General features: G+C 38.8%; 2 protein-coding genes across 2 annotated transcripts; one reads left to right on the top strand and one right to left on the bottom strand.

The window, feature by feature from the left end:
• Positions 1-2,283: 2,283 nt before the first annotated feature.
• Positions 2,284-9,278, top strand: LOC139962561 (charged multivesicular body protein 1b-like). The gene is made up of 6 exons (XM_071962673.1): positions 2,284-2,507; positions 3,204-3,337; positions 3,865-3,962; positions 4,562-4,777; positions 5,503-5,654; positions 6,352-9,278. The coding sequence occupies exons 2-6, from the start codon at positions 3,319-3,321 to the stop codon at positions 6,464-6,466; spliced, it is 600 nt and encodes a 199-aa protein (XP_071818774.1). The 5' UTR covers positions 2,284-2,507; positions 3,204-3,318; the 3' UTR covers positions 6,467-9,278.
• On the bottom strand, positions 7,899-24,070 carry LOC139962560 (eukaryotic translation initiation factor 2 subunit 3-like). The gene is made up of 12 exons (XM_071962672.1): positions 23,902-24,070; positions 22,097-22,160; positions 20,458-20,585; positions 19,224-19,345; positions 18,451-18,545; positions 17,155-17,313; positions 16,853-16,987; positions 15,910-16,004; positions 15,609-15,753; positions 13,373-13,542; positions 12,851-13,023; positions 7,899-12,504 (listed from the first exon to the last, which is right to left on the bottom strand). Exons 1-12 carry the CDS (start codon positions 23,956-23,958, stop codon positions 12,444-12,446), a joined length of 1,404 nt encoding a protein of 467 aa, XP_071818773.1. The 5' UTR covers positions 23,959-24,070; the 3' UTR covers positions 7,899-12,443.
• Positions 24,071-24,459: the final 389 nt, after the last annotated feature.

Below are 24,459 nucleotides of genomic sequence, written 5' to 3'. Positions count from 1 at the left end.
GATCAATGCTCCCAGCCTAGATATTGGATCGGTTTCAGTATAATTGCCAATGCACGTACATGCCTACATTTAGCCCCAACGACACACAGGCATGTCGAGAGGGGTATGGGGGGCATGGGTAGTTACTAGTCCTGTGATTAATCAACACTAGGTGATCAAGAATGGGGGTCCGAAGAGTTTCCCGGTGGCCACGACCTGCGCCCCTCGACGTTACGTCATACAACATTCCCGTGAAAGACACTGCATTCAAATAATACTCCAACTAATCAGAACACGTTATCATATAACATCAGAACACGTTACGGTATATAACAGTTAAACATCACTTTACTAGAAATTCATCGACTGGAGCCATACCCGTCGGTCCACCTTTATGAATGAGTCACTGTGATTGTGTATTGTATGTAGTTTGCTTGGCATTGAGGTATTGAGAAGTGTCATGCGCAAAGGATGGGGGGGGGGGTGGGTTGGAGGCCATGCACTGGCCCCTTCCACCATCTTCCATCGTCAGATGTTCAGTCGGGTGTTTTTTTTTTAAATTCAAACATTTTTTTACTAAACTTTATTATACACACATCGTTCATATATCAGCAAATCACTGTCTAAATTGTGTGCAAAGCGAATATTGTGACGTATTCGAAGAAAAAGCGGTTACCCCACTGTATGGTTATGCATGAATCTCATAAAAAATTAACATAACCATGATCTCGGTATACAGTATGTTTTATGGGAAAACTGGTTAAGATGACATGGTCTACGTACGTTAGCCTAGCCTGGTATGCTTCTATAGTCGGTTAGCCTTCGACAACGGTATAAGCTCATTTATACATGACTAAAAGTTGCTGGTATACAAATATGTATGAAACTTTTCCAACTGGATATTTTTTGGCATCTTAGTTTGAATATGCACGGTGGTACGTCAGAATGAACGAAGGGTCTTCCTTACCCGGTTGCGGCCGGGTTTCGCGATACTTTCTTGTTTTGCTTTGCGACGGCCCAATCAATTAGGAAAACCGTTTAAAGCACGTGACTGCTCTCTGTTTTAGTTAATGTATTTGTATGTAGTTACATGCATTGGCGTAGGAAGGTACTTTTGAGTGGGGGGGGGGGGCTGAAGACTGATGGCCGGCCTGGGGGAGGGGTCTAAGGGGAGGGGGTGTCCCCCTCCCCTTTGGATTTTTTTTGCATTTCCAGGTGGCCTCAGATGCAATTTGGTGCAATATAGCACACTTCAACTCCCACTCCATTTTGTAAAGAATTTTGCATTTTCACCTGGCCTTAAATGCAATTTGGTGCTCCAAATGAGATTTTTTTCTCATTTGGAAATGAAAAAGGGGTTTTCTGTCATGCGGAGCGGGGGGGGGGGGGGGGCGGAATGATACTTCCGCCCCCCCATATTTTTCACTGGGGGGGGCTGGCGCCCCCCCAGCCCCCCCCCGGTTCCTACGCCCTTGGTTACATGAGTAGTAACCGTACATCGTACGCAGTGGATTAACCGGCCTCTCGTCTGGCAAAACAAATTTAAGAATGAGATCCACTATGCCCCCTTCACTTCAACTGAAATAGACATTTTAATGAGATAATACCGACCCATGGAGTAGCCGCAAATGCGGTATATGGTGAGAAACCATGAAGTAAATCTAGAAGTGTTGTACTATAGTCCAACATAAAGGAAGAAATCTAGAGACGGAGAGAATGGGAAGTTGAGGTGATTTACAGGGCTTATTTGATCCCGTCTCCTATCTCTACGTCAACCGATGGAAACTGGTTTACACACTGGTGTGCTCTGGATCGTGTACGGCGTAACAGGTATTATTACCGTGCTGCAATAATTACTGACAGAAACTTCGGTAAACAGGTGTGGTGACATTTAAAATATTAACTTTAATTAGTACCGTTGCTTATACTTTATTCCAGGCCCTACCCGTACCCCACTCGCGAAACTGTGACTGAAGGTTGGTTCATGAAGCGGCTGATTTCTATGACCTGGGTGATGAAGCCGACGTAATAACCTATAAATGACACTTACATTGAACTTTTGGTGATTCATTTGCATCACCAGAGTGAGTCAGCCGCAATATCAATATTCATTAAGCTACTCATAGGCCAATGATAAGCACCAGTATGAATAGTCATATCTGAATATGCAATAACTGAAAATGTAAATAACCAATGTATAAAAATAGTCCTTGGCTAATAGTACAAGAAGTACGTAATGATTGCAGCGTAGGCCTCCACGCCTAACAGTATATAGCGCAAGAGTAAAGTAGAGAGAAGGTAGGCCTATATCATGATGTCACTGATAATGTTGTTTTTCTTGGATAGCTGTCTAGTAGATGTTTAATACGTACGTTGCAGTAGTTGAGTAGATTATCAGAATAATACAAGTGACGCTGCGAAGTGCTACTAGCCTACGAAGGAAAAAAGAAGTATATCTGCTGAACTTACTTTGCGATATTTTTAACTTAAGCCTTACGAAGAAGTTAGACGTTACGAAGAAGTGAAAGGTGAACAATTTGTGAACGCTACTGCGTTATCCTAGCCTAAGCATAACCAGACCAACTATACAGTGTGGAAGTTACATTAGACATAGGCTTATAGTAATAGTAGTAATAATAACAGTTAGCCAAGGGTAAGCAGCCTTGTACTTACTTTACTGCTATATACTACGCTACTGTGGCTAAATAATAACACCAGTCCTAACTTTGGACTTATTTTAGTCAACTTGGAACTGGATTAAACTAACAGTACATTGACCACAGGTATACTATTTTACTCACATTCACAACATAACATTATCCCCAGCCATTATGCATCTATAGTCTATAGATTTGACATGAATGATTAACATTGGGTCCTAGCCTGAGGCATTACAATGCTTAGAAGACCAATTATTTTTTGATACTGTAGGGCCACTACGCTAGCGAGGTACAGTAGGCCATGTATATAGTTAACTGTGGCTTAACATAGTTGGAAAGTGAATGATTTCTGAATAATTCTTGATTGTGTACAAATTAACCCTCTTTTTGATATTATAATATAAACATGAAATATATCTTAAAAAAGAAACCAGGAACATGTCAGGATGAGTTTTCATTTTTTTTTTAAAGGGAATAGTGAGTGGTAGTACCACCATACTACTTACTAGCGCTTGCACAATTTTCCTAATTCTTGCTTGGCTAACTAAACTTTTATTTCTCCAGATTGTAGAAGTACCCACTCCACACAGTATATTCTGTAAAGGCGTCACTGACTGAGTTCAGGGAGGACAGACATTTTGGTGCGAACCATACAGTACATCAATAAACAGAAACAACCATGCCGTCTAGTATGGAAAGTATCCTTTGACGAATAAGAAAGAAAGTAAATTTCACCTATTCTGTACTGTTTTTCAGAGTCATAAAGTGTTGTTCGGTACAGTGTGAAGTGTTGATCCCTACAGTGTGACACCACTAAAGTTTAATATGTTTTTTGTTGTTGTAATGTCAGAGAGTATAGTCTGGTCAACCAGTTTTAGCAGAACCATGTTTATGATCGCCTCTTACTGAATGTCAATATTTTTAATCGCTGCATAGTTTTTTGGCAAGCTCCAATCATCTTGTCTTCATGCATCATTACTGTAGGATGTAGTATTTGAATACACATAATTTCTCTTAATGTTGTCCAAAACAAAGAACTCTGCATTGTAATGTGATGAGATCTCTGTATCATAATCAGGCATCATATCTAGATTGATAACTTCACCATGATTTATTAATGTTAAATGTTAAATGTGGAATATGGTAGGGTAATTATAGTCTCTGATCAGGATGCACATGTGTTTGTACATATATCGTATCTGTCCTTAAACAAGCTTGTTTACAGAAAACCTTTTCAACCTGAAGTTTGCGGCCAAAAATCTTCAGAGGCAATCACAGAAATGTGAAAAAGAACAGAAAGCAGAAAGAGTCAAACTGAAAAAGGTAAGAAATTATGATACGTGAAGAGCGTGGTTTACCGATCCAGTTGAAGGGGGGGGGGGAAGGATGCGGGGGTGGGGGGGTTCCTGTCACTCCTTTACTTGCATATCTTTAGTGAAAGGAAGTCTTGTTAATATGGAGTAGGGGCTGCAAACCCTTCGATATATTAGCTACTGTAATGTTTTTCTTTCTTGACTTTGTCCACATCTGCTTGTATCGTCAGTCACAGGAAAGATCACTGCAACAGTAGTGCATGTAACAAACTTAAATGATTTGTTTAACTGAATTTAAATTGTACAATGACTAATGAAATGTAGTGAGAACTCCAAAGTTTTGCAAAAACATACAACACAAAAAAAAAATAAAAAAAATATGAAACATTACTTTGTTGTAGTGAAATAAACGAGATGTAAACCACACTTATAGCCAGCAGAGAAATGGTGTAAACCCAACTGACACAGTCATTTCTGCAAAGGGTTCCCAATTAATCTGCGAATATTGTTCGGTTGGTCCGAGAGAAACAGTGACAATGCAACGATGCAAAATGCAGCATTTTTAGTGCTAGATCTTCTAAAACTATTTTTTTCCCCCTCGAATGTAAGGCCATTGAAAAAGGCAACATGGAAGGCGCAAAGATACACGCCGAGAACAGTATCCGACAGAAGAACCAAGCCTTGAACTTTCTACGGATGAGTGCGAGGGTAGACGCAGTAGCGACCAGGGTCCAGACAGCCGTAACGATGAAGAATGTCACATCGTCCATGGCCGGTGTCGTCAAATCTATCGACTCAGCTATGCGTTCTATGAATTTAGAAAAGGTATTTGAAAATCAGGCCAGTTCTCTTGGAATTATCATTCCTGTTGGAAAGATCAGTCCCTCTAGTGTGCTATTAGGACCACCAGCACCCTTCAATCCACTCACTTTACTTTGTAAATATCGATCACTTCTTACCCTCCTCTCACTCCTTCTCTCCTTTCTCTCACTTGCCATGAGATACCGGATGGTCTTAAAACCGAGAAATTGGTCGATGCTCGACAAAATCTGATCATTTTACTAAATTAAATCTACAATGCAAGTGTAGATCGGATTGTTTACGCAGTAAATTATGAATTATCAAAGACTGCTGAATTTTTCTACTTAACATGAGAAAGTGAGACATTGCTCGATCTATATCTGACCTACAAAGCTCCCTTTAATGATGACCTCCCCCTCCTCCATCCCTTGCCCAACAGGATGCAATGTAAGAGAAGGGTAGGTTGGACACCTCTCCCCCTCCCCCCCTCCTCCACTCTGCCCTTACCCTAGCAAAAAATGCCTGTCCACAGTACGAACAATATTTGTTTACAAAAATGTTGGTGATTTGTTCACCAAGGCATCTAATCCGTAGTGTATATACAGCTGAAGACATACTGCCCAGAGTTAAATTAAATTAATGAAAATATATTTAAAGTTTATATCTTTTATTTAAATCTGAAATTTTAAAAAGTGAATTCCTTCCTGGATATTGACCTTCCCTGTATGAACGTTGCATTATCTTCAAAGGTTTCAGCTCTCATGGACAAATTTGAGAAGCAATTTGAGGACTTGGACGTGCAGTCGTCGTACATGGAGTCAGCAATGAGTAATACGACAACCATGACTACACCACAGAGTGATGTAGATAGCCTGCTGCACGAGGTAGCGGATGAGGCAGGGTACGTCATCTCTCATTTAAATGTTTTCATTCTTATTATTTCATAAAGCATTCCTCACCGACGAGTAAGTTTTTGTTAGGTCAGTGTGCCGTTCTTGAGTGGATAAAGTATCTGGGAGGTTTTGGACTCAAGCCCTGACCGACGACTAAAATTAAGGGGTGTTCTTTCGGGGGCCGTGCCATCCGCCATCAGTAGTTTCTGCCATAGAAAGTGCCATTCTGCCATAGAAGAAGGGCCATTCCACCATGTAAACGCCATGGCTGTAAGGCACTTTTTGTATGACGGAAAGAGCACATTTATCGTGGGTGCAGTGTATGTGCACTGTATATTGCTTCGCTTCACTCTACCTAGACATTGAATCGACTCTTACGAACTTAAAATTTAAACTATTCAAGCAACCTGTACATTAAAGACTGTATCAATTCCCCAATCCCTACAATTCAGTCTATCCAGCGAACCATCACATTTGAAGTTGGTGTACCTATCCTTGCAAGTGATTGAAAGAAGTTTCACCGAAACATTCCTGTACACCAGGGTAAAATCTATTCCTTAAATGTACCTTTCCGCCATAGGTTTCGATGCTTTCCGCCATGGCGGAAAGGATCGAAACTTATAAGGTATGGCGGTATGTACCTATGGCGGATTTGCACAAGAGTGCCCTGAAAACTTTTACAAACAACTCTTTTTTCTTTTGTAGATTGGAACTCAACATGGAATTACCGCAAGGTCAAACGTCAGCTGTCGGACAAGCCTCAGCATCACAAGAGCAAGATGAATTGTCACAACGACTCGCAGAGCTAAGAAAAATGTAGACGCTAAAAGAGTAATTAAGCAGAATTACTAAATTGGATATTAGGTCAGATTGTAAGATGTATATTGAATATTTTCTACAAAATCCATGACCTATAGTCCTTAAACTTGCTGCTGTTACTTTTCAGTACAGATCAACTCAAAAATGAGAAGAAAAAACATAAATAAAACTAATTTTGTTTTGTAGGATGACTCAACTGGAATGGGGGGAATTTTTTTTAAGAGGCTTTCCGTAGCATCTTTGTGCATTTTCAAAGTTGCTTGCATGTGGATGGTCTGATGTTGTTGCACAACCGTGAAATAATTAAAAAGTATTTTTTGAATGACGACTTTAGTGCAGAATTTTAGTGTTTATAAGCGAAGAAAAATAAAAGAAATATTTCAGTGCTTGTAATGTTTCTCAAGCTATTACAGTTTTTAAGATAATCACCTTTTATATGATATTAAATCTCTGGTATGCTCCTTTAAGGGCTTAATTGATGATGATGTCAGCTCCTTGAATCATAAAAATGTTAATCCAAAATTGTTTTAATAAATTCTGACGACTCAATTAAAACATGTTCTTTTGACTTCTAATAAACAACAGAGCATTCCTTGGATGGCTTTCAGCACCATTTGTCCTTGTAAAATTTGTAACACATTGAAAACAGATGTAAAAGTCATTTGAGTTTGTGTTGCATCCTGGGGAACTGACCTGATTGTCTGTGTATTAGACTTAAAAGTACAGTCACTTTCATTGATGATCCTCAACTGTTTAAAGGGACATTTCACAAAAATTAAGAATGGTATTTAAATACAATCTGAACTACTAGCAGTGGTTTTTAACTGTCTACAACTTATTAGACAGTCTGAAACTGAAGTCATCTTTAAGGTTGTTTTAGTCAAAACGCGAGCGGTTTTTGTTGGACATTTTTTATCGAAGGAGGCAACATTGCAAGGTAGTGTATAAATAAGATAAGACCAAAGTGAAAAGTTATGATTTCTGTAGGTTTATATGTTGGGTAAAAGCCGTCATTCTATGATTATTTCTTCTTTTAGCCATTAGGCCGTTATTTATAATTTGTGTCTCCGACTATCTAAGCTTTGATCACCTGATTTGAACCTTTCTCACAAATCTTGGAGTAAGGGTAGTTCTGGTCCAGACATTCACCAATTGGTGTTCCTTTCTGACAATGTCATAAACATTTGAGATTTCTTCTCGACCGTAGGAGTCAAAAGATCTGTTTGATATGAAACAGTACAGTCTTGACAGTCGCAGCTGTGTAGTCTGCAATGAAATCTTTGTGTAGCAGTACTGTGTAGGAAAGAAACAAGGCCGATAATACAAGGGTTTTGAAAAGGTACTCAGTATATGATGAGGAATACAGATAAGCTTGAAAGTTCCATGGCGAAGCCGTGCAAGTTTTTATGTCCTCGTTTCGTTGTAGTAGTTCCACCGCATTTTGTTATAGTTTGCCATATTTTTTTTTTTATGGTTTATGATATATATTGCATACTTGCTATGCCAGAATACTATGAACACTATTAAAGGCTTTCTGGAACTGTTTTTCAGTGATTCAGAATAAACAGCTAGGAAGGTAAACAAGCTGAAACCCGTTCCTGGACCAGAGTTTGCGCATCTCTGAAAAGACCGCAACCACGCCCTGTCAGGTGACACCATGCTCTGGTTTAAATGGAAAATGAATTTTTCATCAGGTGTTTTTAGCAAAGTCAAAGCATAGGTTAACTATTTCTCATAGCCACACAGGTATCTTATAAACTCTACAATAGAGCGGTAAGTTACACCTACGTTTAGGTGTGCTCTGCCAAGTTTCAATGTTAATTTACAATTTTAGCGCACATTCTGGATTAAATGGGTAACTGTAGGCTGCTAAATTTTGTAATATTATCTCATGATGCATTGTTTAAATTTTTTTCATCTTGTTTGGGTGGACCGTGGCCGCATGAAATTCATAGTAATAGAGTATGTGGGTAATACATTCATTAAGCATGCATGCATAAGTACCATTAATTTTATCTAGAAGTTTAGTTGATTCTAACTGAATATATAAACTTACTAACAGATATCATTCAACACTATAACAGAACTGAAAAAAAAAAAATAATACATTTAATGTGAAGGTTCAACTAATAAATACTGACCAGTAATTTGAACATTCGAGGAAAGTTTTCAAAAATACTTCCCTGGATCTTCTGAAAATCACTGAAAATATTCTCAGGCTATGATAAGCGTTCAATTCGATAAAAATTAATAGTGAGGTTAAAAGTGCCTTGAGGTTCACACTTAAGTTCTTATTAGAAACGAGAGCTCATTATTTGACTTCCTAGCAGATCCTCTGCCAGTCAGTTCTGAGATGGCCTACCTATGAAATGACCTTTCATCACCGTGATTTGTCGAGATTCAAGATTAAGCTTAAAGAAAGAACTGCTGTTTTAACTACTCGGATAAAATGTACTTTACTTTCAAATGGCAGATAGCGAACAATCCCCACAATCTAAATAGGTTGTAAGATACAACACGATTCAAGCTTTTAAAATGGCATTGCTCTTCTTTTCTACAAAAGTAGAATAAGGCAAAAGCTGTACAAACTGCTCCCCATCACAGTCGAGTGGCCATAGTTAAACCAACAAACAGCGATACATACATATGGTTACAACCACTATTGGTTGATTCTCAATATGATAAACGGTTAGGTCTTTATTGGGTACTAACGTTAATTTTGAGGGATACTAAAGAAATGCACATACCCCTCTTTTTTGTTATTTGTTTTCTCTTTCATATCAGAATAAATGTATAGTTATATATATACCAAAGCTGGAATCGGGTCTTGTTTCATATTAGTTTTTCTTGCTTAAAATGATTTAACAAACTTTGGAACAAATGAAAAGATGTTAAAAGGAAGAAGAAACATACACAAAATAATTGTTTAACTTTTGTGTATATTTTTTTTACAAAATTCCTTGACCTAAATAATTACTTTTCCCTTTCACATCAATCGCATGTCTCCATACTCCATCACGGTTTCTTTACAATCAATTAACAAGATTCCTTCTAAACGGGTAAGGACATGTTACTGTTCTTCGAAAGTACCATATAATTCTGTGGACATCATTAGGATGACCAGTGACAAACATCAATATGACCCCTGTCAAAGAGAAATGGTAACAGACACCGCGACATTCTCAAGGACTGAATCTTGGTATCCCATCGGGTGGCAATACACGCAGAGTGATAATGTTGTTTACAGACATACTTAACGAAAAGGATATAACGCCCTCTTCTGCTTAAAGCAGCATTTTGCGTTGGGTCGCTTTTTTCCACTTTTTTAACATGTGCATCGATTTTTTTACATGTATCAATCATAAAACAGCAATCTAAGATACCATCCAAGTTTCACCCTGCCAAGAGCGTTAATTAGCGAGTAATTAACGATTTATGTCGATAAATGAGAAGAGTGTCCTCGACAAATTTCACAGTTAAAATTAATGGCATACAATTCCGCCAAACCCACTAGTTTGAATTCAACCAATCAGAGATGCAGGTTTAGTTATGAGCCGTTGCTAAAAATAGATTCAAGACTTCGCGTTGGTTGTACGAGGGAGTTGTTATGCAACTCCCTGGTACAACTGCCATATAGACTGTACACAAATCAAGCGTGGTGTTATAATACGTATCTGTCAATGACGTTCGTAGTGTTTTAAATATTCATATTATGGGCGAGGTTTATTGGGTTCCCAACGGAAAATATCTTGGAGAACAACGAAGTTGAAAGTTGCAATTTTTTCGACTTTTATGCCACCATTTGAAGTAAAATATAAATAGATTAGCTACTTATGTATGTCGTTATGGCAAAGTGGAATCAGTGAGGTTGAGAAAAATCATAGAAAAGGACGCAAAATGCTGCTTTAAAGGGAATTATTTATCCAATATGGTATTGTAAAATGTTATCCTTAAAATGGTCAAATTGCTCTACAAGTCCCAAGAATGGCAGTATAGCAGTTTGGTTACCATAGAAACTATAGATATTTCATAAGTGACAAAATTCGGAGGCTTAAAAACTGCTACACAAACTTTGAACAATTAACTTATCATTTCCCTTTTATATAACTACAAACGACGATACACAATGACAAAATACTTCTAAAACCTCTCTACCGTGGAAGGACCACTCCTGCATTAGCCTTCCTAGCCTTCCTTTTAAAGTTATAAGAATATTATCGATGATGACAAACTCGGATAATTCTAGCTTTCTTTACCTTGGATAGCTTTCAATGTTGTTGCAAGTTAATTTGGGGGTATTGAGAAGTTGATGTTCACACAGATCTCTCTAAACATTTGACTAACTTCATTTGGAATTAGAATGATACATATGTTGTCTTAGATTTCATTTTACAAATGATAACACCCAACGGCAATAATAAATAATACAATGGAACAATATTCACAAATCATATTTGGGTGATGTGGGGGCGGGGGGGGTCCATTAGGCACCTAACACTTCCTGGCAGATTTGGTGGCAAAGCTTTACTATTTAGCAGTAGATTCTATTGAGTGCATAGTTCTACGTGGCTATCTCAAGCTTTTAGACTGCAACTCATAGTGACTAAAGACACCACTGTGATTGTGGGGAGGGTTGACATGGTTTAATGTACCTTAATTGGGTTTGGCTCGGCTCGGCTCGGCTATTATCTTCATTGCAGATTGACTTAAAGCAGGGTTGTCCAACCTACTGCCCGCGGGCCACTCATTCACCGGTTTGTCAGGAAGGAAAATAAATCAATGCGCTCCGCGCGCAGTGCTCACATTTTGTTGCCTTGGACTTCGGGCAAAAAATAGAACAATCGAGCATAGGGTTCATGCGGCCCACTCCTTCATCATAATCATTCCACGTGGCCCTCCTCTGCAAAAGGTTGGACAACCCCAACTTAAAGAAACACTAAAAGGAGATGTTAAACCCCCCTACAAAAATTAATTGTGAGATCAAGGAGCTTGAAGAGTGTGGCATCATATTAAAATACATTCTCTACCACAATACATATACCACTATAATACACAGAGAAAGGACAAATATAACTAATACTATATATCAGAGATCAGCTATAGCCTACAGTCCAAATCCTACATTTCCTATCAAAGTCTGAAGCGATATTCCCTCCCTCCCCCCCCCCCCCCGGTAATTTTTGCTTATACGGATTAGGTTTAATCTGTATTAGGTATAATGATTTTGGATGCTTCTCCTATGCCACAGTTGGTACATCAAGAACATGGAACATTTTTCAATGACTTTGGCATTGAGGGTTTAGACATTGATTTGAAAATGACATATTTTGTGCACCGCCAGTGACGATACAATTTCAGTGGCAAATTTGGGACATCTTTAGCAGTCACTGACCTTAATTTGGCTTCATGAATGACACCTCTTACACAAGGAAACCAGATTATTACATCAGTATGACCTTGGGGACATAACAAAATATTTTCTTGTCTGGATAAAGGCAGTCTTCTCTCATATATTCAGCCAGTAATTAATATACAAAATGTAACCCAGTCCCAAAGCCTCCTCAAAAAAATGGAAAAGAACAACTCTCTGATCGGGGGAACAACAAAAAAATGATTGATGATATATGCTAACGACTGGAAATCTGTTTCCAGAGTAACAGATATCTATTCTCAGTAATATTGGCTTCCGGGAAACTTTTCAAAACTATTCTTGGGACAAACTGGACGATCGCTTTTCCTTTCACTGAACTGTTTTTTTTGTTGAAAGAACACAATTATCTAGAACCTTACATCCAAAGAAGAAACTTGCAGTTCTCAAGAAAATCCTGATCTCAAAGGTGAAATATTTTGGATTCACGGATGGGGCTTATTTTCCGATATGTGTTGTAGTCTTGTGAATGTTCTGAGAGGCGGTGTGTCCATCTATATGATTGTTAACTTCACTGTGATACGATGACGAGGTAAGCTGGTTTCCTCCATCAGGCGTCGACCGTGGGCTTTATCGTCACCCCCTTACGGATCTCTCCCCAACCGATCAATCTGTTCACAAGGAAAGATGTTAAATATGTAAAACAGACTGAAATTAGCACGCCACTTCATTGACACTACCAAGAGCTGTAAATTTTCTGAGGTTTTGAAAATTTTAAACCAAATTTGAAAATTGTGAGGAAAAGGAACTTTGAGCTTGACTTGGATTTGGACAAGTGACACCTGGATTAGAAAGCTCTATAGTCAATGGTTTGAAATTCCGTCGGAACCTTGTGAGAGATGATACTCCATCCTGTACATTCAGAAAGCTAAAATTAATACAATTGATAAATGGACAATAGCAAACACTTTCCCCAGCGATTATGGATATTCACGGTTTTGCTCCGTTCTCACTCACCTCCAATGTTTTTCGACTCTTCTGCTGAGTGCGATCTTTTCTCTGACCTCCGTGCAGACAGGGTTGGTGAGAACAATTTTTGCTAAATCCATCTTGACCGCTACTACACGTCCCCCCGTGGACAAGGATCCAATATTGACCATCAATACTTCACCCTTGGAAAGCTTTTGAACCTACAGAAGTAATTCAAAGATACAATTCAGTTAAGTGACAGTAACCATAGTAACAGAATAGGAAAGCAAAGATGAAACATGCCAAGATGGAGGTTTGAGGACCACCAGTTAACTTCTATTATCATCTATGACCCTTCATTATCTAGGGAAAGATATTTACTGAGAATTCAGAGTCCATCTCGTAAGCTAACTTCTAAGTGGCCTGTCATTAAATAAATTTAACAATCCAGATCAGTTTCATATGTGTTCATGTGACTTATCTGACACCAGTTGACTCTTACTGTGTTCACACATTAACCAAACTTATAAATATGAACTCTTTCAGTCTTCTGGCCGTTTGTTCCCCTACCTTGGCACCCTTCTTGTCTCCCTCTGTCCTGACACCCAAAAGTCTCCTTAGAAGGAAGTATGAGATTTCCAGCTCTGTGTAGATGTCTGGCAGGGCTCCGACCGCACCCAGGACGTGACCGACCAAACGATCTGCCCTGCACAAGGTGGGATCAATCTTAGTACCAACACCTGCAATATAATATTATGGAGTGTTAGCTCAGTGGTCAACGCTGGTGCCTTCCAATCATAAGGTCCCCGGTTCGAGCCACTCAAAGATTAATGTATGTCGTCCAGTTACAGAGTTGTTGACAATTGACAATTCATAATCATGGATGCTAAATATGAATGTAAGAGACTGACTTCGGTCAGCTTGCGGCTTTGATAAGCGAGTTCCTGCTTGCAGGAGGATCTAAAATACATACATACACATACATAATAGTAAAAATGACAATGTCTGAATCGGTCTGTAGTTTAGTATTCTATAACTGGTACTGTCCTACGGTTCCCTATGTGGCCACATACACTACCAATGCAGCAGCGGGGAAAGTCGCGATGCAGGAATGCAATAGCTAACTGATCATGGTAAACGTTTGTTGTACTCTTTTCAAATGATTTAAACAATTCGATCATGCCACAACATCATTTCCACACACATTCAAAATGATATATTTATGCCCGGCTGTCCATTCTCACCCTCCTTTTGGTAGGAATGATTATTTACCCTTTTTGGCTTTCACATCAAACAAGGTATCATTCAACCTATCAACCCACACATATTGGTAAACAGGAAAGTGGGAAGTTAAGGACCTGGCTTGGATTATTAAACAAGTGTTTTTCCAAAGATTACTTTTAATCTGAAAGTTGACTATTCCTAATTGTATATCTGCTGCTGTTGGCAACTATATTTGAGGGGAAAAAATGACAAGGAAACATCCTTGGTCATTTCTCAGGTTACATATTATATTTGTTAAAAAACTACTTCAACGATCTAAGAAACAAACTTTTCAAGTTTGGTGAGGTTTTGGGAGAGACAATATCTGTGACAATACACACTAGATGGTACTGCGCACCAATAAAATCACACCGAGGGTGTGTAATGCTGGTATTGAACAGACTGTGAGCTCACTGCACCATTAAGACTATATCCTGCTGGTTTGATCAGCCCATGAAACTGAAAACATGCTGGTATGGAATTATGACCACTTACACTGCTTACACAGTGGAGATGCAGCTATTGACAAGCCTGGGTGTGTGTAAAGCTGCCACAATGACAATTCCTAAGAAATGTGAGATTAAAACTAGCCTAGAACACCGACTTGCTTTTCCTTACATGGGAAATTCTGGATAGCTGCAAGTTCATTGGTTAACAACAAACTTGTCAGAAGACATTTTGTTTCATCTTTGGGGCACCATTTGAGGTCAAAAGTAAACAAATAATATCAACCTCATAGCATTGTGCATCATGGAGAATCGAAGATGTAAAAGGACCGATTATCCACAGAGGCAAATCGGTATTCTTATATGGGAACTTACATACATTATGGATGAAATTCTAACTGCAGAGAACACTGGCAATAAAGCAAACTTTCCACATGAATCATAGTTTCAAGGACGAAATCAAGCTCTTAAAGGTCATTTAAGGAGTAAAAAGAACCTTTATATGGTAAAGAAATAGTTTAATTTCAAACAAGAGAATTGAGATTGGGTTTTCCAAAAATAATGTTGTAGAATGTTTTTTGATTCCGTACAAGTGACAGCAGAATATCCCTTTAAGTAACTGTTACATTGTTCCAATGATGTTACGACAAACTTTTCTCACCTGGAGCAGAAAATAAGAGATCGACAGCCCTAAATTTGTTGATGCTTAGAATAACTTCAGCCTAGGGATAGATATCAATGCCAACAAAATGTGGGCCTTGGTAGATATCAAACTTCACCATCAAAAACTTTGCAGCAAAATTCACTAGGAAGCTTCCATGATATTCCTTCCAACGAGAGGCGATGAGGCATTGACCTTTGAACTTGTCTGATAACAATAGTGACCCTAATATGATTTGATGTGTTAAATGGGGGCTTTTGATCAAAATAACAACATTCTTGGGGTAAAATGAACAAACTGGGATGGAATAGGGATGGAATAGACTGGAATTTTTTGTTGTGACTATTTCCAGACTGATGTCTTCGTGGACAATCGTTCCTGACGAGAGTACTTTTCATCCGACCTGCAAACAAAGGATTCCAAACGAGACACTCACCAATGAGTCCCCCGGGGACAGCATACTGAAGGTCATTCTTCTCGGCAAACAGAGAGATAATTTTGGAGAAGATTGGTATGCACTGTAACTTTCCTTCGTTGTCCTTGGTGACAATGCCGGGCCTAACCTCGATCTCTTGACCGACCTGTTTGAAGAGGAGAAATTCCCGAGGAGATCAAATCAGTTGCCTCGCTGAGCAGTGGCACAAGTTGTTCATACATTCAACTATGCAACTTTACATAAAAGTCAACATATAAGTTGATCAAGATTTCCATCTTTTGCAGGCAAAGATTTTCCTTACCCTCAGAACACCTTGCAGAATGCTGCCACCAGCCACACCTCCTTTAAGGTCAGGAACCTCGCATCCTGGTTTGTTGACATCAAAAGATCGGATTACTGGAGAGAAAAAGAAAGGAAGAAAGTGAAATGATTAAATTGCCAAATCACTCCATAACACAGTTGGACTGAAAATTCAATTTGATCGTGCCTAAGAGTGGGAATGTCAGTTTGTGCAGGCAACCACAGTAGTCTTCCTAATCAAGTAAATATTGTCACATCAAACACTCTGAAAGACAAAACGGGCATGAAAGAAATAATTAGAAATAACTCGTATCTGTAACAATTAGGAAACTTCTACAAACCAACAGATAGAAGTCCATCTATTGGAGGTCAAATACAATACATGTTGAGATATAATAGGATAACACTTGCTCATTGAAAAGACTCCCCAGCCTTGCCTCCCCCCCCCTAGTCAAAAGCAAAAGCTTATCCGATTAAGAAAGTTGCCCCTCAAAATTGGATGTTGAAACGTGTCATCTCTAGAAACATTTGCCTTGTTTCTGAAGAGGTGACTTAATACGCTAGATTAGTATGTAGTCCCCAGTAAGGCAGCAACTTTCACCGATTTGTCTGCCATATTTAAAAGGGTAATTTCCCACGAAATTAAAATGTCATAGACATAAAACCACGACTCAAGAGCATTTATCATTTTACAGTCCTTACACTAGTGTTTACACGGGTCCAAATATCAGGAACCGGGTACCCGGATACCCCGTGCAAACACTACTATATACCATCTCTCACGATAACAATTTTAAGTTTTTGTGCAGCGTGACAACCACCAAACTGGGGAAGAGAGTCGATGTCTTTTTAAATCCTTTTCTCAACAGCATCGCTCCACCCTAAACGCCCTTTCAGATAACCCTCCCGTCACTACAACCTGAGACCGGGCTGTCGAGGCTCACCTATAAGACGTGGCTTTGACGTGAAATTTCTTGTCGGGATTGGAATCTTCTTGATGATATATTCGCATAAGACCTCAATGTTGTGTTTCAGCTGCGCTGAGATCGGAATGACAGGGGCACCTTCGGCCACCGTACCTTCAGAATCAGAAAACAAGAAAGGTTGTGTTAAGAGAACATCTCGGAGAGGTTTGGTCCAGGAAAACAATAGGGCTTTGTGTTCACACACTGCTGACATGCACAACCTGCTCTGTGAACTTAAGGAGGATATTCTGACAAATTAAAGAAAGAAAGAAGAATCTTACCTTCCACAAACTTTAAGATTTGTTCGTACTGTTCCCTCGCCTGACTCTCTTTCACGAGATCGATCTTATTCTGGAGAATCAGTATGTGTTTAAGCTTCATGATTTCGATGGCGGCCAGATGTTCCGACGTCTGGGGCTGTGGACAGGACTCGTTACCAGCTTGAGAAAAGAATGTCAAGTAGGAGAAATTGGGCAATGAACCAAAAGTCTAGTACGATTTTTCAAGAGATTTCGCCGCCGACATGCAAAGATTGGAAGAGAGACTCAATGTATCGATGTCAGATTAATTATAAGTATCGCTGCACGGAATATTTTCATGGTACCACGACCGGCTCCCATTCAACACCGCTAGGGTGGAAGGGGTGCAGCAGAGGGGGTACTGTAATTCGGCCTTTTATCATCATCATTCATCACATTGTGACTGCTCTTCTTTGAAATAAAAAAAAATAAGACATTAGGCTGACGTGGGTGACATATGGAGGACTGCTTATTGCCATTAGCATAAATTGTTCAACTCCATCTGTGCTAAAAGGTCCTCTGATGACCCTAGACCGCTAATACACCCATCGTCAATTTTAAATGATACAGGGAGGGAAAGAGGAGGAAGGGGGGACAGGGATGGGGGAGGTGTGACACTTTTTAAGGACAACATGTTGTCCTATATACATATATATGCATATATATATATATCTATATATATATATATCCTATTTATGTCCTATATATATATCTATAAATATATATATATATATATATCTATCTCTCTCTATATACATACATATATAGCAAGGGCAGTACTATTATTTTCATTTTATATTCTTTCTCCCCTTTTTTGTGTGCTTTTAAAAAAAAATGTGTGCGACAGGGAAAGGGCTGGGGGAAGCGAGAGGACATAGGCATCCATTAGCTACGCCTCTTCTCGATTATCATAAGGACACAAATTTCATTTTCTATGGCTTGACTGGTGAAGCTGCCATCATAAGTCCTTTTGTAGCATTGACTCATGACCTCATATCACAACAGGTCTATAAAATCATATCTTTTGCACTAAAAACTTTTCTACTTGCCTGCATGAGCTGGCTATAAATCAGGTTGCCCAACATTTCTTAAACCTAACTTTACACCTGTTAAAATATTATCTTTAGTATATCAGAAAGGTAATTAAAAGAAGAAGAAGAAACTAGCACACTTTGCAAGGCTAACAGGTCAAAGACCCCACAGATCTCAGCATTAAAGGACTCCCCATCACAAAGACCAGAGAGAGAGCCCTGGTGAATTATTACAGCATCACTTTACCTATGAGCAACAACGCTGCATCCATGACTGCGGCTCCATTCAACATGGTTGCCATGAGAATGTCGTGACCAGGACAGTCAACAAAGGAAACGTGTCTGGAGAGACAAGAAAGAAGACGGTCATAATAAAATCTTTGTCAATGCAACGTTTGCTCTCAAATTTATCACTTTCTAAGCAGAATGCTAATCCGATATGTCGGGTTGCGGGAGAGCGGGTTGCGTGGAGGGGTGGGTAGGGGCATTATCTAAAGTATTCATATACACAGCACACTAAACTGATTCTTTGTTTTTCAGCTGGCTGTTCTTAATGGTAATTAGTTTAAACGTATCAACTAACAGATTTGCATCTAGCACATTCAAGCATAAAACATGTCACCATACTGACCAAACAACTTCTTTTTTTTGGGGGGGGGTAGATTTTTGAAATATCCTTCCATCTTGTTCCCTTCTCTGGACAATTCCTTCAATCGACTATTTTTCAGCCTCAAGAGTGGGGGAGAATTTGGGTTGGAAAGAGGGACAGCTTTACTACTAGTATTTTATTCAACTGAGGAGTACGACCTCTATTTGCCAAACGAATGTGCTATTCTGTTTATGAGACTGCTACGCCCGTTCACTCGGTCCATCTCCACTCAGAACCTTTCCTCAGACTGTCACATTTTCAGATGAGATCTTGCTTTACGGTTTGCCATAAATGACAATTAGAATCACATATTCTCTCTTCACGACACCAGTACCTTGTGACATGCCGTATTGTAGGGACATGTTACAAACCTTTGAAGGGTGAAGGTTCCCGTACAGCCGGGCCTATCACAGGGAAAGGTATCCTCTTTGTTACTGCCTGCCGACCTGAAACAAACAGGCCTGTAGCACTGTGCGGCATTACATTTAAAAATCTAGAGAGAAAAAACAAAAGAAATGGAAAGAAATAATACAGCCATCTGTAGGAATACTTTTGCACTGTTGATATCTTACCCTGAGATGATATTTTAACAGCGGTATGTTAGTGAAATTAAGATGATAAATTAGGAATCAAAAATGCTCGAAAATCAATCTTGATATCACAGTTGTTCATCGGCAAGGCAAAGACCGGTTTAGTAGATTAAGATGGGTACCTGGGTACCATCAAGATATCCTATAAGCAACCGTAGACAAATCTAGGTTACTACAGTACGTCAATAACCGTAAGAATGTTGGGCAATGAAACGAGAACTCTAGTACGATTTCAAGAGATTTGCCGCTGACATGCAAAGAATGGAAGAGAGACTCAATGTATCGATGTCAGATTCGTTATAAGTATCGCTGCACGGAATATTTTCATGGAACCACGACCGGCTCCCCTTCAACACCGCCAGGGTGGAAGGGGTGCAGCAGAGGGGGTACTGTAATTCGGCCTTTTATCATCATCATTCATCACATTGAGACTGCTCTTCTTTGAAGTGAAGAAAAACCCGATGACTCTTATCGTTCTCCTAGACAGCTAATACACCCATTTACATTAACGTAGTGCTGTCAGAGCTAGTGCACAACATTAACCACTCTGTAATATTATTAAACGCTACTGAACTTAACGCACACTTGCATACAGTACTGTAGGTCACTGTGCAATGAAAGAACAAACCCCAAGTACACACACTCACAACTAGGCCTACGCAAAACATGAATAATACATTTTTGAATGAACATCTTTCTTCCTTCTTATACTAGTAAATGCAATTGATGTTCGATCGGGACGCAAGCTTTTTTTACGGGACGCAAACGTTCTTTTGGGACTTGCATCCCTTGGACACAAACTTTTTGCTGTAGTAACATTAGTATTCAGCGAGTGTTCACACTGTCAATTAAAATAAGCAAATACACTGAAACGGAAGCAAACAGCTCCACCTTCGTCCAAAAGCAATAATTTGTGCCAGAAAAAGCGACTCAAAATTGCAAAGGATTCCTTCAAAATTACCCAGATTCTCATGACAAGAATGTACACAGGGATACAGTATATAGTCCAACTGACCTTAGCATTGGCATATCCTAGTTTGATGGTGATGTTCCTTTCTAACTCATTCTTAAACCGCACAGTTTGTACACCAGAGATGGCCTTCACGACGGTCGACTTTCCGTGGGCTACATGACCGATGGTACCTGTAACAAACCGGAGAGTGGAGACAAACAGATTTGGTAGTTAGGCTAACAGACAAAAAGGTGCATATCTACCACATCATAGCCACACTTACACAGACTGGCATGGAGGGGGGTGGGAGTGGGGAGCAGAGAGGGGGGTGGTGGGAGAGTTAATATATCATTGTCTGTTACTCAGAATATATTCCATACCAAATGCTTTTCCAATTAGCTTTCCTTAGTTAATGCATGTTTACAACTTACTGGCAAAACTAAGAAAAGATTTATTTACTGCTTTGATCCTCACAGATCTATCTTGATAAATTAATCTCCTGTCAATCTATTCTTGAATTGCTACCTACAGGAGCATGTGACATTTAAAATCTGTTTATTACCGGATTCCAATTCGAAAATGAAACCCATTAAGATGTACAGTATCATGAAACTTAACTTTACAAAATTTGCAATATAGATGAATGAATCATGACCAAAGCCATCACAGATTACCAAGCTCATTAACAGTTGTCAATCACGAATCACGCCCGGTATCGGACATGACAGCGAATAGCCAGTCTTGGACACTGATTAGTCAAACTGAACAAAATGTTACTAAATACGGTAGATTTATTGTACTGAGGGCCTAAAGCATGATTAACCTGCCTACGGAAAGAATCTACACGGACGAGAAGAAGAAGCTAGATGCAAATGGAACTTTCTATACTAGCTATGTCATTTTGTCATGCATTGGTGGGGTAGTATACATGTAGTCTGTGCAAGTTTAGTATATAGTATCAATACACAATATAGTACAGTATATTGTAGGAGTATTTGTTATTTTCTAACAATTTGATTGGTTAAGTTTAAAATATGAATGAGAAAGGAGTGGTTTGCATAATTGTTTGGGAGAACAAAATTGTCAATTTTTACGAAAAGGTTTATTACTCATTAATTAGGATTCACCGAGTGAAAATTCTATTACAGTATTCTCTCCTTAATCAATCGCAAGTTGCTGATAAGTGAAAATGGAATGCTAAACATTCCAGATAAATGCAATATGGACCTTTAATCTGGATTTCAGAACACATTGCATCCCAGAAACCCCCCCCCCCCCCAACCCCATTCCTAGAACTTTCCCATCAAGATTACTGTGATTCAGGGGAAAGCAGAAGTGGTGAAGAAATTCAAGCAAAGAAGCAGATCATTTCATTCTTCCTGCAGTTATTTACTTAGTACTCACCACCTTCAAACGAACTTACCAGAAACCCAATGAACATTTGAAAACAGAATTTTGTTATTCAATTAGAATGTAAATCATATGAAACTTGGCATTGAAGTTAAAGTGTTTGACTTTTTTTTTTTTACAAATTCAAAATAAACTGACTTCTTGACTTGTTGAGCCACTTTACTATATGGTAATAGGAACTTTGTAGAGACCAACATCCAAAAATCTATTTTATTATGGCTGACTTATTATAGCATTGTTACTATGGATTATAAAATAAAGGGTAGCTTTCGTTTCATCTGGACTCTCTTACCAATATTAATGGTGGCTTGTCTGCTGATGACATCTGGTGATGAAGGGTGGAGTTTGGATACATCCTGAAAACAAGAAAAAAAAAGAGGAAAAGTTAAGAAAAGGACAATGACTTTGTCAATAATGTAAATGATATTAGATTTTAGGGACAGTTCTTTTCATAATGATTAGTCTAGAAAATACAGTCCTTCCTTATATCAGAAATGTGTATACCAATTAAATTCATCTGTACTTGTATATTATCCTGGGACTCAATATGATGTGGGTTGTTATAAGATCTTCATAATGAACAATGTAGACATTCAACAGAAATTCTCCACTGTTAAGTTTGCATCTATTTCCGTGATATAGGCTAGTCAATGGACATGGGTCACACTAATTAGCGTCAACGGGCCGATTTCACGACAACTCACGACAACTCAAGACAACAAGTTTAAAATACCATCAAATACAATTGATGTTATCAGAGTATATCTGGAAACACCGTTTAAACTGACTGGAACCAGCGTGCATACATATTTTTCACGGGAAAAAATGTTTTTGTCGTAAAAATCGCCAACTTTTTCCTAACGTTCTGATGCTATTGCGCAATGACATTGAACCGAACCATTAGACTACAGGTAAATGCAATTTTTCAATTGAGAATGGTGCCCACACACTGGTGTCAATGTATGATGGACTTGGCAAAAGGCGACGAGCGCCATCTAATTTTACTTAACTACTTTTTATGAGAATCATTCGTTACTATTCTACTACTAGGCAAAATGATAGTAAGCAAGACTCTGTAAGAATGATAATCACATACGTAAATTACAATGGAAAAACAATAAGAAATATTCATTATTTTTAAAACATTAAATAATTTGATTTGGAGTTCATTCACCATACTTTGGTGCTTTATTACTACGTCAACCCACCTTACCGACACTGTACACAAGGCAGTTCCCAAACCTAGCACAAACCCACCCATATTATAATGGTTCGGTCCGATGGCATTGCGCAAGCGCAATAGCATCACGTCGTCCAATTCAACGTTAGGAAAAAGTTGGCGATTTTTACGACAAAAACATTTTTCCCGTGAAAAATATGTATGCACGCTGGTTCCAGTCAGTTTTAACGGTGTTTCCAGATATACTCTGATAACATCAATTGTATTTGATGGTATTTTAAACTTGTCTTGAGTTGTCATGAAATCGGCCTGTTGACGCTAATTAGTGTGACCGATGGACATATGGTTTACAACGAACATGTATGGTGTATGCCTAGCATAGGGATAGTAAAACAATGCAGATGTTGTTAGAGCTCTAGCCTATCAATGTTATCAGAACAGCAGGCTAGTAACTAACTATGCCTAGAGGCAAGCACAGAAATCAATTTCAGCTCTCAAGTTTGTCAATGGCTACAAAACGTGTAGGCTTAACTCAGCCTAGCCTAACACATAAACGTTATTAGCTAGGCCTAGCCTGGCTTAGGACTAGAATTACAACTTCGAAAAAACAAACAGAAAATCAGTGGACAATCCTCCCTTTATTCTTAGAATTAGACATAAAAAATGCGAGGCGATCAGCCGAAATCAATCTCTTCCGGTTATCGTTGCGCCCACTGACATCGGATGTTCCTAACATATTGACATGTTAGTCAGTGTTCGGCATATGCAACTGTCTGTACTGAGCTGCCACATTTTAGCTTAGGCTAATACTTTACAATGTTCGAACGTTTCGTATCCTAACATACAACCGCTTGTCACACAGCCAGTGACAAACATGTGTCCATCAATCGTTGATTGTTCCGAGACCTATTTCTTACCAGTTTTTCCAAATCTTGCTTCGCAAGATGAGGATTGAGCGTCCCTTCACTATTCATTATTGGTATCACTATCCTGTGTTACTAAAATTGTCAACGAGAAAGACAACGTTTACTCTGTGTAACAGGCTCCTCTTGTTCAGAAACGTATAGTACGGTACACTAACATAAATTGCATCATCTGCTTTACTGGTGGCGGTCTTAAAGATCAGAGTGGTCGGCTGTTATAATATTTAGCAGCTCAATGAGAACGCATATATGGCCATTTGATCAAGTCAAGTTAAAATCAGTTGATCAAGTAAAACTATATCATGATATTAGCATAATAAAAAGACAACCCAAGTTCAAATTCTAAGATCGAAACAACTCAACTCTCGCAATGCTCTTCCTGAAGTACAAATACAACAAACACAGCTAACTAGTTTTTTTTTTAATATCTATTTTTAGCGTTAATTTGTAGAAGTATATTTTCAGCGTGAATAAACTTCATAAATTTTATTTATTTTATCGCCATTCAAAAAGCACGTTTATAAACCACATATGGTTAGATAAGGTTAACAC

Source organism: Apostichopus japonicus, chromosome 21 (genome assembly GCF_037975245.1).
Source record: "Apostichopus japonicus isolate 1M-3 chromosome 21, ASM3797524v1, whole genome shotgun sequence".
Taxonomy (NCBI): Eukaryota; Metazoa; Echinodermata; class Holothuroidea; order Aspidochirotida; family Stichopodidae; genus Apostichopus; species Apostichopus japonicus.
This window is presented reverse-complemented; position numbering and strand designations above follow the sequence as displayed.